Source organism: Kryptolebias marmoratus, linkage group LG24, assembly GCF_001649575.2.
Source record: "Kryptolebias marmoratus isolate JLee-2015 linkage group LG24, ASM164957v2, whole genome shotgun sequence".
NCBI classification, from domain to species: Eukaryota; Metazoa; Chordata; class Actinopteri; order Cyprinodontiformes; family Rivulidae; genus Kryptolebias; species Kryptolebias marmoratus.
The window spans coordinates 8,562,242-8,577,219 of record NC_051453.1 but is presented as its reverse complement, the minus strand read 5'-3'; the positions used below and the strand labels follow the sequence as shown (position 1 = coordinate 8,577,219).

The window sequence follows — 14,978 nt, the reverse complement described above, 5'->3', positions numbered from 1 at the left end:
AGAAAACCTTTCGTGCTGAAAGCTGGTAGCGTGTCAATAGGAGTAAAAATATATAATCTTCCCTTTAACTCAGACCCGTTCCTTTCACTGTTAAACCTCCGCTTTAAGAGTCGCCAACTTACTCGAGTCTTTTCATCAATCAGGGGTTAGAACGAAAGAAAAGTCCTGGACAGGAGACCTAAAATAAAAAGTTATGACCAAACATGTAGCTCTAAATGTGCAATAACAACATGTCAGGACGTTGAAGTAAAACCATAACATTTCTTAAATCCTGCTTTTTTTTTTTACATTTGAAGTAAATGAAATGATCTCATCCCACAGCGCCGCAGTGTTCTCTTTGTTTGAGGAAAATAAGGCGTCAGTCACCGCTGGACGTGCCGACGTGTTAACACGAGTGTTCTCCGCAGTTTGGGCCCTGGCCCTTCCAGCGTTTGTTCACGTGGCTGTTCCTAATGGAGGGAAACGTCTCCAGCAGGCGGCTCTTCGTTTCTCCACAGGCGACCGGACCGCAGACTTCCAGGAACGGCTCAGAGCAGAGAGGAGGGAGGGGGGACGGTGCTGGGGGGCCAAATGTGGCACACATCATCAGATGGTACTTTAAAGCAAATCATGTGTCAGCAGTTTACATCTACAACTGATGAAGTTCTGGAGGCAGCCCAATTCAAGTTGGCCGCCACAGCTAATTGACATTAGTCGAGAGAAAAATGGCTATAATTTAGTGAATTTTACAGATATTGAACTACGGTTTGATGTGGTCGTAGCACATTCTCTGAGTTTGATATCACATGAGACTGTCCATCTCACTTTCAATGTTTGAGCAAAACGGCTGCAACTCCGATTGTTTTACGCTAAGAAATAAAATCTAAAACTCTGCATGAAAGGCGGAGGCCAATCTCGATCCTCCAGGGAATGCTAGGCATTTTATTTATATAATCAAGTATTTGAAAGAAATTTCAGAAATTTGGGACTTCTGATTAGTAACTGACGGGCTTCTTATTAAATGAGACGCAGACACAAAGGACTTTGAAGTGCAGAAAGAAAAAATGCTTATGTAACATCTTTGTTCCCATCTCCTAAAAGCTTTCAGTCATGCATTTATATCAGAATCAGACAGTGTTTTCAAACTCCCAATTGTGCTCAAACATTCAACGTATCAAATCACACGGTTCCAGGATGACTTCCAGGTGTGTGACGGAGGTAAGGCGTTGGCGCTGCTGCTTTCTGAGAACAAAAAGGCACATCTCGGAACAGAGCGGCCTCTGTAAGGATTGAGAAAAATCCGTCGCAGTCTCCCTGGAACGCCCTGCGGCCACATCTGAGCTGCACGTTTATTTCCCCTTAAAGCATCTCTGGAGCGGCTGAAGCTTTTTAACGAGAAGCAGCAGCAGCAGCAGCTTTAACCTCCACTTCTTTGTGCTGCGGAGTTGAATGGATCCGGTCCTACTGAGGTGAATTATGATTGTGCGATTTGTTTTCAGGAACATTAGTTAGCAGCAGACTAAACACACACCGTACACACGCTCCGACTGACGCCTATAAGTCATTTGAAGTGGCGGGCACTGCTGGCCCCTAACACAGCTGCAGAAATAAACACGCTGCAATTATTAAAGGTGGAATGAGACGAGGCGATGCGTTAATGGCGCGGGGAAAGAGTCGTGACCTCAGCGGCGCAGCTACGTGAAAGTGAGACTGAATGTTTTCTGTCCGCCTCAAGGTTAAAGATGCAGATGTGTCGGTGTAGCTACTGAGCAGACAGATTTAAAAAACGGACAAAATAGAGGCAGAAAATACAGATTTAAAGAGGCTGAGGAAAAGAAACAGATGCATTTCAGTTTCAGGCCGCACAGATTCAAGCAGCTCTCCCTCTGCTGGACACTGAAGTTACACCTCTGTTTGCTGTAAAACCCAAACAAAAGGAATATAACATTAAACAAATCAGTGCTGGACAAAAAAAACTACAAATCATTAAAAAAATACCCTTAAATGATCAAGAATGAATGTTCTTTACCATAAAAACTGACAACACAAAGCAAAGTAACACTAAAATGTTATAGTTAAAAAAAAAAGACAAGATTTGGTCACTAAATAGACAAAAAGCTGAATATGGGAGCGGCCTCCTTTCTTTCGACGGCAGAAACAACCACAACTGTAATTATCCAGAGTTTTGAAGGCAGAAAATTACCCTCTGAAAAGTTTAGCTGCCGATCATTTAGGCTTTGCGTTTGACTGGCATCGTCTTCCTGCGAGAAACACAAAAGCCACGAATAAAATAAGCTGAAATTACACATTATTAGTAACAAATGCAAGACGGAGCCTGAACTCGGATCCCTTTCATTAGGATATAATCACGGTTCATCAAATAATACGATCGCAATCTCTATAAAAAGACCAATTCTGAAATAATGTCTGCACGCAGAACGCACAAAAATGGCTGTCAGGATGGATTACAGCTCTGCATTACTCCCGAAAATCCTCTCTGGTAAAAAGGAAATGATAACTTTCATCTTTGACACATTTGTTCTTTGAAGAGTGAAAATTTTACCATGCGTTCGATAACAATATATTTATTTAAAACCCCCAAATCAAAAGGAACGTAGCTGTAGCTGCTGTAAACATGAAGAAGGTCAACTTTCAGAAGTGAATCATTCGTCTGTGTATTTAAGTACTTCCATATTACAGGTGTATTATACAGTACATGTATACTGGTGTACAGACAGGCAATATAAATGAGCGATAATTATCAAAAAGATACAAAGAACAGCATTTACAAAAGCTTATTTCAAGTACCTCTAACTTCATACTTCTGCCCTCTGGAGAATTTGAAAGCATCTGTACAAAATGTACAAGAATGGAATCCCACGTTGCATCGGCCACAACCTTCACCTCTGCTATTCAAATTTAGACTAAAACTGTAAAAAACAAAAAAGAAATTTAAAATAAAATAAAACAATACAACAAATCTTTAACGGAGCTGGTTTTAGACGTCCGCTCCGATGAGGTTTAACAGAATCCTCTGTTTAAAGGCTGCAGACTGAACGGGAGGAAAGTCTGTAAATTCCCACCTAAACTCCCAGTTTAAGGCTCTATGAAATGTGTAGGAACCTGCAGTGAAGGAGGAGACAGTTTCCAGTTACAACCTGAGGGTCAGCACGGTGTGAATACGACGATCACATCTTAACATTTAAAGAAAAATGTCATTTCTCGTCACCTAATGCGGTTCCCTTTGACATTTGCTGGTCTGTTTATTCTTTTCTATTAGCTGTGGCAGGATCCACCGCTGTGGAGCTGAATAAACGGGAATAATGGGGATAAAGCACCAATAACATTTATGGATCTGTGGAAAACGAGCAGCAGGAAGCCCGCTGTGAAATAACAGATGAAAGACTTAAATTACGCCGACTGTCCTCTAGAATATTAAAACACTAAAGCTTCGTATGAGTCATCAATTTTCTGCATTTCTGAAGCTGCTCCCTTAGAAGAACATTGCATCAGATCGTGTTTATCAGCAGAAATATTTAGAAATTATGGAATCACGAAATGTGTTTTTCCCCCCTATTGTTCTGAAACAGTGAGTTCATAAAACTGAATCAGAAACACGAGTTATCCCAAAATGTTCTGATGACACAAACTGCAGGTTAAAATGTTTGAAATTCCAAATACTCAGAAAAAAAACAATTAAAATAACAAAACAAGCATTAAAAGAGATTTAAACCAACATTTAAATTGACAGACGCACTAATAACAGGCGTGCTTCATGAACACAGAGTGCAAATAAGGAAAAACAAGAAAAAGAAGTTGAAGACAGGAAAAGATCATTTAACAGTCTGTCATCAGACTCCATGCAGCACATTTTATACATTTAAAGAAATCATCTATAAAGAAGTGTGACATGAGACATTAAACTCAGTCAAACTTCTGATGAACTGTTTTTTTTTTTTACATTCAGAGTTTGATTTGTTTTAAAACTTTACAAAAAAAAATCTTTTTTTAATGGCTTCAACCCTGTACCATTCTTACTTTAATAGGTTCTAATGAAAAGCTTAAAAAGAAATATTGATCCAAGTGCGTTTCACTTTCAACAAAACCTCCGGGTGACGTTGATGAGAAGGAGCTTCGGCCACATCAGAGGCTTTAAAGCAGATGTTCCTGCGAGATGTTGGAGCGAAAACTGGACGACTTCCCAGGACTTTTTTTTTTTTTTTAAACTCGTATCAAGATGGAGTCCCGTCTGACCTCTGCTCTGCGTGGCGCCGGCGCCGGCGTCAGGGTTTCTGCGAGTCGTACTGCTGGTAGCGGTTCAGTTTCTCCGGATCGTTCGAGGCCATGTGGGTGAAATCCTGGAAGATGTCCTGGTAGGTTTCATCTCCTGGGAAGACAAGGAAAGCTGACGTCAGCAACAGCAAAATCCCAAAATAAAGATATGCAGCCGGTTCTAATATTCAAACAAACACCCTAACATATCACAGCACGCTGCTGCAGCCAATTAGAATAAAATCTATAAGAAATTATTTGACCAAAATGACAGGAAGTCTAATTTACACCCTCATGAAACAGGATGTTACATACGACAGAGTTTGGAGGTCCATGCAGCGTCAACAAGAATGGAAAAAAAAGAAAAAGTTACCTGTCAGAGCGTCGGTGTGGCTCGAAATATGAAACAGAAAAACGAAGAGGAGTAAAGAAGAACAGAACAAGTAAAAGAGCCAGCGAGGAAACGGGAAGTCCACTCGGAAAGAAAAGCCCACAGACGGTTGGTTTTTATCAACAACTGTATTGCTTTTAAAGTGCAGGAGTTTCTGTACAAAAATACAGTTGTGTTGGCCTCGGCACCCCAAAGAAAACAAAAAAAAACAAGAACAGAAGAAAAGGCACAAACTCTGCGGAGGAGAGCGGAGGGGAAGAAAAGCAAAGTACAAAACAGAGAGAATTACAGGAGAAGAGGATGAAATGAATATGTTACACTGACCAGTGGTTCTCAATCCGGATGAGCTTCAGGAAACAATTCCTTCATTTTAGTTTTTTTAATTGTTTCTTTATAACACCACATAAAAGTGACAGAGTTGTTTAAAAGCCTAGATATATTTTTGAGGCAACCCTGAGATTAAAAACCACTGCTCTGCACTTTTACTCGTCAAACAACTGAATCAAAGGACCAAATAAAAGAAAATAACAGAGTTCTCCCGTACATTCATTACACCTGAATATCTGCCCTCATTCACCAGCTGATTGGAGACAAAAACAAAGTGATTCCTCCCGCAAAGAGAAGACCCAAAGATCTTCTGAGTGACACGAAGCAAACATGAATCTGCTACTTGGAGACAAAAGCCTCCCTTAAACACCCTCGCTATTGCTGCTAATGTACAGTAACTGGTGCTGATCTTTAGAACAAGAAACACACAAAAAAAAGATTATTCCACTTTGTAAAACATAAATGAAAAGAATCAAGTTGTTATTACTTTCCTGCAGCAGCACAAACAACAGATATGTGATTATAGTGCGGCCTCTTGTGGTCAGAACAAGGACCCAAAGCACAGCAGACTGAAAAGCCCCTCAGGGGTTACAGGAGAAATACAATTTGAGGTTGAAATGACATTAAATTTAAATGTAAATGTCTGATTCATAAACGTTGGACGTGATTTAGATAAAACACTGAATCTTATTGATGTTTTTGAATATAAACTCCTGATTTGGCTATTTGCAGGCAGTCTCTAAACCCTCATCTACGTTTGGTGCTTCCATCTGTTATCCTGTGAAAACTGAAACCCACACAGAGCACAACACCTGCTGCACACAGACACCAAAGTTACTGTGAAACATCAGCATAATGCATACTACAACCAGACGTAAACACAGGAGCAGGAAGGTGAAGCCACAGTGGACGAGCACCTCCTGGTGGATGGGACATTTTCTTGACAGAATAATAAAAATACACTTCTGATCATTTTTAGCAGGGGTTGATTCTTGTTGAATACCTCTTAGCTTGCTGCTATACGTTCAAATATGCATTTTAAAATATGCTTAGTTTCAATTATTACACTGATTAACAGTGCGACAGCCTGAAGCAACACAACATGAAGGCACCCAAAAAGAGACATTTAGGCTCCAGTTTTGGACAACAGAAGTTAACGGAGTTGCTTTATCCGTCCTTATGCTGTGAATTTGTGCGTACGGTTTAATACACTGATGGAACAGATTCATACGACCTCAAGCTTTATTTCTACCCGTGATCCCAGGAGTTCTCTCTATGATTCACTTGTCTGTAAGGACAGTCTCTGCACACTCAGGGATAACTGCACTCGCTCAACCAGCAGGGGGCGCCGCTTCTCTTCCCATTTATTCAAAGTGCTCTGAAGCCCTCCTCAGGATGAGGCAGGATGAGCTGAAACTCTGTCAGCAGCATGCTCATCTCATTACACATTCTCTCTGAAAATCTAGGTTTCTTCTTTTTTTTTTAAAGCTCACATCTGATCCACATAAATAAGCTAAAAAAATAGTTTTTTCACAGTTACATCTGTTTCTAGACTATTGCACTTACTGACATATCTGAACAGAAATCCAGTAACATTCCAGACAATCACTGCAGCGGCACGAAAAGGCCTTTCTTCTTACAATTTCAGATTTCTTGTGGTTTCAAGCAACAAGCAAACACACTTAACTGACTATAATCAAGACAAAATCTTTATGCACAGAAAAGAAAACCCTTCGACCGAACAGGAAAAACACAGAGTCCCTGCGTCACTCATCCCCGTGCAGCCAGAGTCTCCGTCTGATCTAACCTCTGCTTATTGTGTCAAACACAGACTAGAAACAAATATATGAATCAGCATTTACAACATGTACAGTAAGAAAAACTATAGTACAGATCCAAGTTATTTTATAAAAGAAAAATGCTCTAAAATAGATTTTTTTTGTTTGTTTTCAGACCAAGCAAGTAAAAACAGCAAGATGCATCAGGTTTGAACAATAAAACAAGTAAACAGGTCCTGAAAGGAATTAAGACTTCAAATTAAACCCATGCAGATACAAGAAAAGGTACAGAAGTTGCATAACCATCAACGGGAATGTGCATATCTTTTGACAAGTCAATTGAAAATGAGTTTATAAACAAACCACTCTTTGTATCATTCAGAAGTCTGGATTATTATTATTATTATTTATTATTGTTATTATTATTGCCACAAACTGGTGGATATGAGTCTCTGAGGTCTGAGAGTCACTGTTTTTTTTTTTTTCTTAACCAGCTGGTATAAATGATAGAAAAGTCTTTGAAACAAACAAAAACCTAAAATCTAAACTTAAAAAAATAAAGACCAACGAGCTCAGCGTGACTGTTCCTTTAGGTTTTGTGCGATATCACAAACTAACAGTCACGTAACAGAAAAGCTGCTCCACTTTGGAACAAATCTCTTCATTATAGATCCGATTTGATGGCTTATCATGTTAACTTTGTCCAACACCTGATGTTTCCAGCAGCTGGAAGAACCGTCAGACTGAGCCGAACCAGCTGAGCTCAGGTCAGTCAGTCGTTACAATCGAGGGGGGGGGGGGGGGCGGTGCCTTTTGCTGATAAGTNGGGGTCTCTTTAAGAGAACTTGTGCTAATTTGTGAGTTTGATCTGATCTGAACCCAGCTCTAAGCTCTCCGTCTCTAATCAGACTCATCCAGCTGCAGGCTAATGAACTCCTGCATGCACTTTCTGTACTGCATCTCGGTGGGGCTGTTGGAGTTATATTGACCTGATGGGTTGTAGGGCCCCTCTGCCTCCCGCATCTCCTCATTCATCTTGGCCAATCGCAGCCTGAGGATTGAAGGAAGAAAACAGGAAGTTACAGGCAGATACAAATATGAAACAGACAGGAGAATGGCTTCTTTATAAAATCAACAAACAAGCATCTGATAACACACTACTGCTTATTAAAAGGGTCACAACATAAAGAACATCAATATCTGGAGATAACATCTCAGGAATAAATGCAGCCCCATTTCAAAGTTTTAAAGAAAAAAAGGAAGCTCACAATGTGACAATATCTGCATTCGCTGCCTCCACTGCTATGCTCAGAGGTGTCTTCTCATCGATGTCTGCTGCATTTTGATTCGCCCCTCTTTTCAGGAATAAGCACACTTGCCTGGAAGAGAAAAGCGAGTTAGTTGCAGCCCCTGTGTGGCAGAAGTGGTGCGACGGAGGAGGAGGACGTATAAACCCACCCTGTGTGCCCCAGCGTGGTGGCGTGGTGCAGCGGGCCCCGGCCCTGAGCGTCCTGCTGGTTCACATTTGCTGCGTTTTGGAGCAGAAACTCACACGTGACCAGCGAGCCCTGAAATTAACCAAGATTAACAGTTCGTTTGCACAATGAGCGATCATTACTGATGCATTTTTACACATTGGAAATGAAGCACAAAAATGACTTGATTATAAAAAAAAAAAGGTCACCAAATTAACAAAATCTGATAACCTAATTGAAGACAAAACACTAATAAAGCGGCTGGGTTTCCTGTGGTCATACTAACCCCGTGCACCGCCATGATGAGCGGCGTCTTTTTGTCCTCCTCTGTGTTGACCCAGTTAACCTCGGCTCCATGGGCCAGCGCCTCGGCCATGTCCGGCAGGCTGTGGGCGCACGACGCCCAGTAGAGCTGCAGACCCGGGCTGTACTCCTTAGGCTCGTAGAAAACCACCTCCTTACAGGGGGATGGGGGCGGGAGCGTGGCGGGCATGGGCAGAGGCTCCGCTGCTTCTAGAAAACGAAGGGACAGATCTGTGCTCAGGATTTTCTCTTTTGCAAACGTGGTTTCCATAACTGTTTGGGAAAATACTAATTTGAGCAAATATTAATACTAACCTCTGACATTCAGTATAAATATAAATACATGAAACTGTTCGGCTTTATAAACACCAGAAATGTTGTTTTATCAGTGTATTGTCATCCAATAAACAGCATTTATCCCCTAAAACAATAAATATACTTTCTGAAACTTGTATATTAGCTCATTAGTATTTGTCTCCTATAGCATTAGCATCGGAGCTTAAACACTTCTGGTACTTTTTAAGGTCTGAGATTCAGCCTTTTTTCATTTCTCAATCCTTTAAGATGCTGATCTTGAAAGGCAAGGATGTGCCGTACCTGCATCTGCCAAGCTGTTACTGGACGGTGTGGTGGCCAACATCTCCCTGCTCCCATCAGCACTGTTCTGAATGCCACTGTCTTCTCTTTTCACTGGAAAACAAAGCGTCTGAATCACTACGTGCAGAAGAATGTGTTTCTGTTACCGGCTGAGATGGTTCAAATAAAAGGAACACCTTCCAGCTGATTTGAGCCAAAATGATTTTAGGACATAATCAAAAATGCCCTCTCTATGTTAACTGATCTTTTTTTCAATAAATATATTTACTACTTTTATACAATGAATAAAGATTTCTCCAGCCTGATTACCAGAAGCAGAAGGCATTCCTGATATTTTTACCATAAACAGACAGAAAGAGACCTTGATGACAGATCCCCTCCATCACCTTAAGAGCCAGTCCCCTAAAAACACAAAATATGACGACGCAGGTACAAGTGCAAATACCAAACACTAACCAGAACAAAATAAAAAGTGTGAGTGAAACACCGCCCTCTTTCACAGGAAGATGTTATGTTCTGGCACAAGGGTCTGTCAGAAGGTCCGGACAAGGAAGGAACAAAGAAGTGGATAAAACCCCAGAGAGGTACATTCGAATGAAAAGGCGGGGAGGGGATGGAAAGCAGGCAAAGCACTCAGCTTTTAGTACTTACTGCTCCTGAGCTTGTAGGAGGTGTCAAAGTAGGAGAAGAGCGAGTCAAGCTCATCAGGACAGAAGAGAGAATCGCGGCGGGCCTCCGTGCCGCTGGCAGCAGCTACGCCAGGGACGATGGGAGTTTGGATATTACAGGGCGGTGGTGTATATAAAATGGTTGGGGAGGTTTGAGGTCAGCGGCATGAGCAGTGGGAATTAGTCCAGAAGCACAGAGCAGCCAGGGGAGGAATGGAGAGTGTATGAAAGGGGGGAGAAAGAAGAAAGCAGGGGAAGGGAACAGATGGTTAGACTACAGGTTCAGCTAACGCTGGAAGAGACAGACTACGAAAAGCAATGTGAAGGCAAAGAGGGTTCAGACATATGCTGTTCACAGTGAACATCCAGTATGTCGATGGAGTACAAATATCACGAGGCAAATATTGATCATGCAGCGTTTTTTTCTTCTTCCGTCTTGAAGCTGCAAAGTTTTGTGTCTGAAGAAGTGCAAGAAAATGTTCCGATATCTATAGTTCAGTTTTTATAACCAGCTCAATCTGTAATGTGGAAGAATAACCAAATCATAAAAAGTATTAATGCAGTGCATAAGGAGGGGAAAAAAACACATTTGTTATGCACTTACCTGGCTGCCCTGACCCGTGAGAACTCGGCTGAAGTTTTGGTGTGGGAGGAGGCGGTTTTGGAGGCAGGTGCTCAGAGCTGCTGCTCAGTCTCTTCTCCTGTTTGCTCAGAGACACCACTTTGTTTCGAAGCTCCTCGTCTGACGGCCGGCGAACAAACCGACGATCCACGTATTTGGCTTTGATGTAGGCCTCCACCTCATGTCTGTAAAAAAAAACACGTTTGATTCATCAGGTTTTGGCGACTTCCTGTCATGTACTGTAACACCTGAAGAAAAGGAGAAATCTACAGATATGTTGGTGTAAAACTATCTATACTATATGCTCTTTGTAGTCGTGTACCTGGGGTCTCCTGGCTGCGGCTTCCTGGCTCCCAGCTCCTCTCGCCGAGCTTCATAGATCTGGTTGATCACTTTGTTTCCCAGCTCACACATCAACTGCAGAATGTGTCAAACAGAAAGAAATGCTGTCAGTGCATTACAGAGAGCAAAGAGTGGAACAAGAAAAGCTGTCAGCACTTTGCTTAAAGAGAAACTCTGAAGTCAAGATATATGAAGAAAAGTTTATGAACAGTTCTGCACAAACAAAGCCACTCACCTTGAGTAGTTCTGGCTCCCATGTATCCAGAGTCAAAGATCGAACCTTAGAGAAATGCACTCCCAAACTCCTGTAGGTGAAACAAATTAAATTAAGATATCACCATGCTTTCATTACAGAAGAGCTGAAAGGTAAATCCCTTTAAAGGTCGTTACACCTTTAATGCATTAGTGGACTTGAGGTCATAGGTTTTATGGGATTTGCAGCATTAATTATAAAAACTATTTCCTTCATATAGGGGCACTGTAGTTATCTGATAAAAAGCTGCTGTAATATTTTACTTGTAAATAAATTCACAAATGATGTGTAGTGTTTCAATTGTGTTTTTCTGTTCAGATTATGACATCTCAGTCTTAGATTTGTGACTTCAAAGAAATTAATATCTATACCTTCTGTGAAAGAACTAGAAACCCTAAGACAGTACACACACACACGCCGTCTAAATTTGAAAAGCTACCAAAGCCACGCTGCTTATTGGAAAGCAAAACAGAGGCATGAAATCTGCCCAGATGATTATTGCTTCAAACTGAGAGCATGGGAACTGACCTGGGCGCTTTTAACCCGCTTAAACTTTAATTAACTTCACTCTGAAAAGTAATCAGAGAGGTCACAACATCCTCAACAGACTGGGAGTTTACATAACAGTGACTTTTCATTTCAGAAATCCCTGAAGACCAACATTGTAAAGAAGCCTTTCACACCATGCTATTAAGGAGTTTTTTTTTTTTTTTTACCCAAAGCTAACAAAAGCAAAGATAATTAAATTATTTCTATTTTCAATTAAATTGAACTCCACATGAACTATTACACAATTCTGGAAATATAAACCAAACATACCCTAAGTGTTCACTTTGTTTATTTCATTAGTTTTTTTCTGGAAAAAATGTTTATTTATTTGTAATCATAGTTTTTTCCACCAAAATTTAACACTTTTTTCCATTTTCCTGTGCAGTATTTCAGTTTAGAGCCTTATTTTTCTATTTCCTCTGGTTACTGTAGAAATTTAAGGACAACTTTTGTGTCCCTGTGTTCCTAAACGACACAATAAAACCAGGTGTGTTACAAGCTGCAGAGGGGTACCTGTGAATGCCGGAGCACTGTATGCAGAGGGTGATGCCCAGATTGATGCTGGCCCAGCGGGGATCCGGCTGACCGCAGTCGCAGCAGCAGGAGTTGCCGGGGATGGCCAGGACCTTCTGCAAGGCGCTCTCTCCTTTCAGTGACCTCTCCTTGGGCTCCCCGCCGGAGTCCAGACTCCCTGTTGATGTGGAGGACTTCCTGTCCAGCTTCTGGCACAGGAAAGAAAATGCTCAGTCTCCAAAATCGATAGACTTTATAACACAAGATAAAATGAAACGTGAGTCTTGTGGGAGAAAAACTGATAAAGACGGTTTTCCCACATTTCCCCCTATTTACTTGATTTTCTGGTGCCTCGGTGTACAGTTACAGCATGTAATATTTAAAGTCGCTGCTGCCACACTGATTCGTCACTCTTTATGCTTTAAAAGATCCACTCCAGTCAGTGCCGGCGCTCCTGGGTTTTACCTCGCCGTTGTCTCCCTTGTCGCGGAAGGCGGTGGCGATGCTGTTCTGCACGGCTTTGATCCAAGCTTGTCGCAGCTTCTCCGAGTCTGCCTGCATCATACAGCTCCTTCAGGGGCACAAAAACATCACACAGCAGCTGTCAGCTAAGAGACAGGCGTGTTCGTGTCTCTCTGGTAGACGGTGGATACACTGCTGCTCTACAGTTTCATCATTTTTCCCGTTTTTCAGCTGTTTTCCGGAGTTCGTTGGATTGTTTCAGTGACTCAAACTTACTTTGTTGGTGAAACCACTTCAAAGCAGAAGCGACGCTCGATGTCCTCACAGTGTTTGACTGTGCATAGTCTCAGGTCTTCCACCACTACTGTTGGGTTGTCCTGAGGGGACAGCACAGGGTTCCTTCACATGCTCCACATTGAAATTTAAAACTAACTTTTTTTTTGTCAGTTTCAGACTATTGTAGTTGCATCAAACTACAAGGATTTTTTGTGAATGTTTAGTCAATATAGTCAATTTTGATCAATAAATGTTGATTTGTTTCCATTTATTTTCTTTCGCAAATTCACGTGATGTTTTTGGGCCACTGCTTCAAAAATGTAGCACAAGCAGTAGCTTCTGGGGATTTACAAAAAGTAAAAAAAAAACAGGCACAAATACAGTACAAACAAATGTGTTTATCTATCTCTGTGCAAGCATTTTTTAGAATATAATGGATGCATTTCACTACAAAAACAGCACATTTTTGCACGGAAAAGTGGTTTTCTGCACACAATGCAACTGTTTACAGTATTTCCTAAAACTAAAACTGTGGCAGAGCACTAAATATACTTGGAGGGACAGCTGCGAAGGAACTCAAAAAAAAAAAAGCAGCATATTTCCCTGTGGTTGGTGGGGAGAGTCACTTGACATACCTTAAATTTCTTCTGGTAAACTAGCTGATTGTTTTGGATGGAGAACCAACGTCTGAAAGGAGATCACAAGTTTATTAGGAAAATCCCACACAGCTGCCTGAAATAACCCACTCTGACATCCTTTTGGTGTGGTGTGAAGCTACATTTTTGTAGTATAATCTGATGAAGACAATAAATAAAGAATTCTCTGTACAGGAGATTTCACAGACAGCTGCAACGTGAACGTGGCTTCTGAGATGTTAAGAGTTCAACAAATGTTATCACTTCTTAGTTACTTCTAAGTTAGTTTTTAACTAACGATGGCACCTTTACTTGTATCACTGCTTCTTGAGTTTTTATAAACAGCCAAATGAAAATTCAACATCTGGAATCAACTTCCCACTTTTCTTATGTCCTTAAGGTTGAAATAAGATGTAAAACAAAGAAGCCACATTTAAACAAAACACTAAAGAACCCAACATGCTTTATTTTGATTATCACAATGGTATTAATCACCCAAATCTCCCCAAGTTGGAACTAACTACTGTTAAATTGAGACATTCAGAAGGCTTCAGATTAAACAACAATACCTGTTCCATGTCTTAAAGGCGTTACTCGCCCTCTTAAAGAGATAACCCTCCATGGCGATGCCATTGTCAGCGTCCACATTGTATTCCAGTTTGGTGTCATCATTTGAGAAGTCCTGATATTCATGACAGGAAAAGAGAAGAAAACAAAGGCAGAAAAAAAGACATTAAACAACTTATACAAGATAAAACCGTGACAACCTAAAATCATATTTAATACTTAAGATCAGAGGAATTAGCTGTAAACATTACAGGATGTTTAGAGCTGAATGTGGCTTTAGCCCACATGTGGATTTGTTTTTAATTTGCATGAAGTTACAGACACATCATGCGTCTTTCTCTCAGTGACGCTGCTGTTCTGCTGTAACTCAATCCCATGTGCTGTCATGGGACCGCCCCTTGAGTAATTCAAGCTGTAACTACCTGAGCTGCTGTCACACGCTCTCCTCACACTCTCAGAGCCGTCTCAGCTTCGAGTGACTTTGTCCACCGTGTGTGTGTGCGCGTCCTCGTGGAGTCAGTTTACTCCAACGTCAGCGTCTCCACGGCAATTACAGCTCGACGCGTCGGGCTCGGTTACTGTGACGACCAGGGGAAGCATCCTATCTGCTGTCCTTCCAGAACCATCCAAACACTTTCCCAAAGTCACTCTGAAAAACTGGCACCCAGCAGCATTTCTGAAGTTTTAACAAATAGGAACCAAACTGCTCTGTTATTGGATGGTTGGGTTTTTCTTCTCAACAATTCTCCACAAGGAGAAAGTGACAAATACGTTCTTGTCTATTATTTTATGTAGGTTTGAGAGCAACTTTAAAATCACCTAAATATGGCCTGTTCCCATGAGCCCTGGGATGTCCAACAGACAACCACATATTACAAATAAGTCTACATGAGACTCAGAAAGATAAAAAAACATCTTAATGTTGATCATTTTGCTAGCCGGCTGGAAATGACCTCAGAGATACAGCGG

At 41.2% G+C, this 14,978-nt stretch overlaps 1 protein-coding gene across 4 annotated transcripts in view; it reads right to left on the bottom strand.

Annotated features, from left to right (window-relative positions):
* Positions 1-2,629: 2,629 nt before the first annotated feature.
* The window catches only part of LOC108234343 (arf-GAP with coiled-coil, ANK repeat and PH domain-containing protein 2), a 38,494-nt gene continuing 26,145 nt past the window's right edge, over positions 2,630-14,978 (bottom strand). For 3 of the 4 annotated variants that reach the window (XM_017413470.3, XM_017413471.3, XM_017413472.3), the window contains 15 exons: positions 14,012-14,124; positions 13,443-13,494; positions 12,808-12,908; positions 12,535-12,640; positions 12,070-12,278; positions 10,990-11,059; positions 10,735-10,829; positions 10,395-10,597; positions 9,774-9,875; positions 9,123-9,215; positions 8,509-8,735; positions 8,206-8,315; positions 8,016-8,126; positions 7,737-7,798; positions 2,630-4,366 (listed from right to left, as the gene is read on the bottom strand). In XM_017413470.3, the coding sequence (XP_017268959.1) occupies positions 4,263-4,366; positions 7,737-7,798; positions 8,016-8,126; positions 8,206-8,315; positions 8,509-8,735; positions 9,123-9,215; positions 9,774-9,875; positions 10,395-10,597; positions 10,735-10,829; positions 10,990-11,059; positions 12,070-12,278; positions 12,535-12,640; positions 12,808-12,908; positions 13,443-13,494; positions 14,012-14,124 (1,758 nt within the window). In that variant the 3' untranslated portion in view covers positions 2,630-4,262. The remainder of the gene's footprint in view (positions 4,367-7,736; positions 7,799-8,015; positions 8,127-8,205; positions 8,316-8,508; positions 8,736-9,122; positions 9,216-9,773; positions 9,876-10,394; positions 10,598-10,734; positions 10,830-10,989; positions 11,060-12,069; positions 12,279-12,534; positions 12,641-12,807; positions 12,909-13,442; positions 13,495-14,011; positions 14,125-14,978) is intronic. The other variant, XM_017413473.3, reaches the window with a different exon arrangement.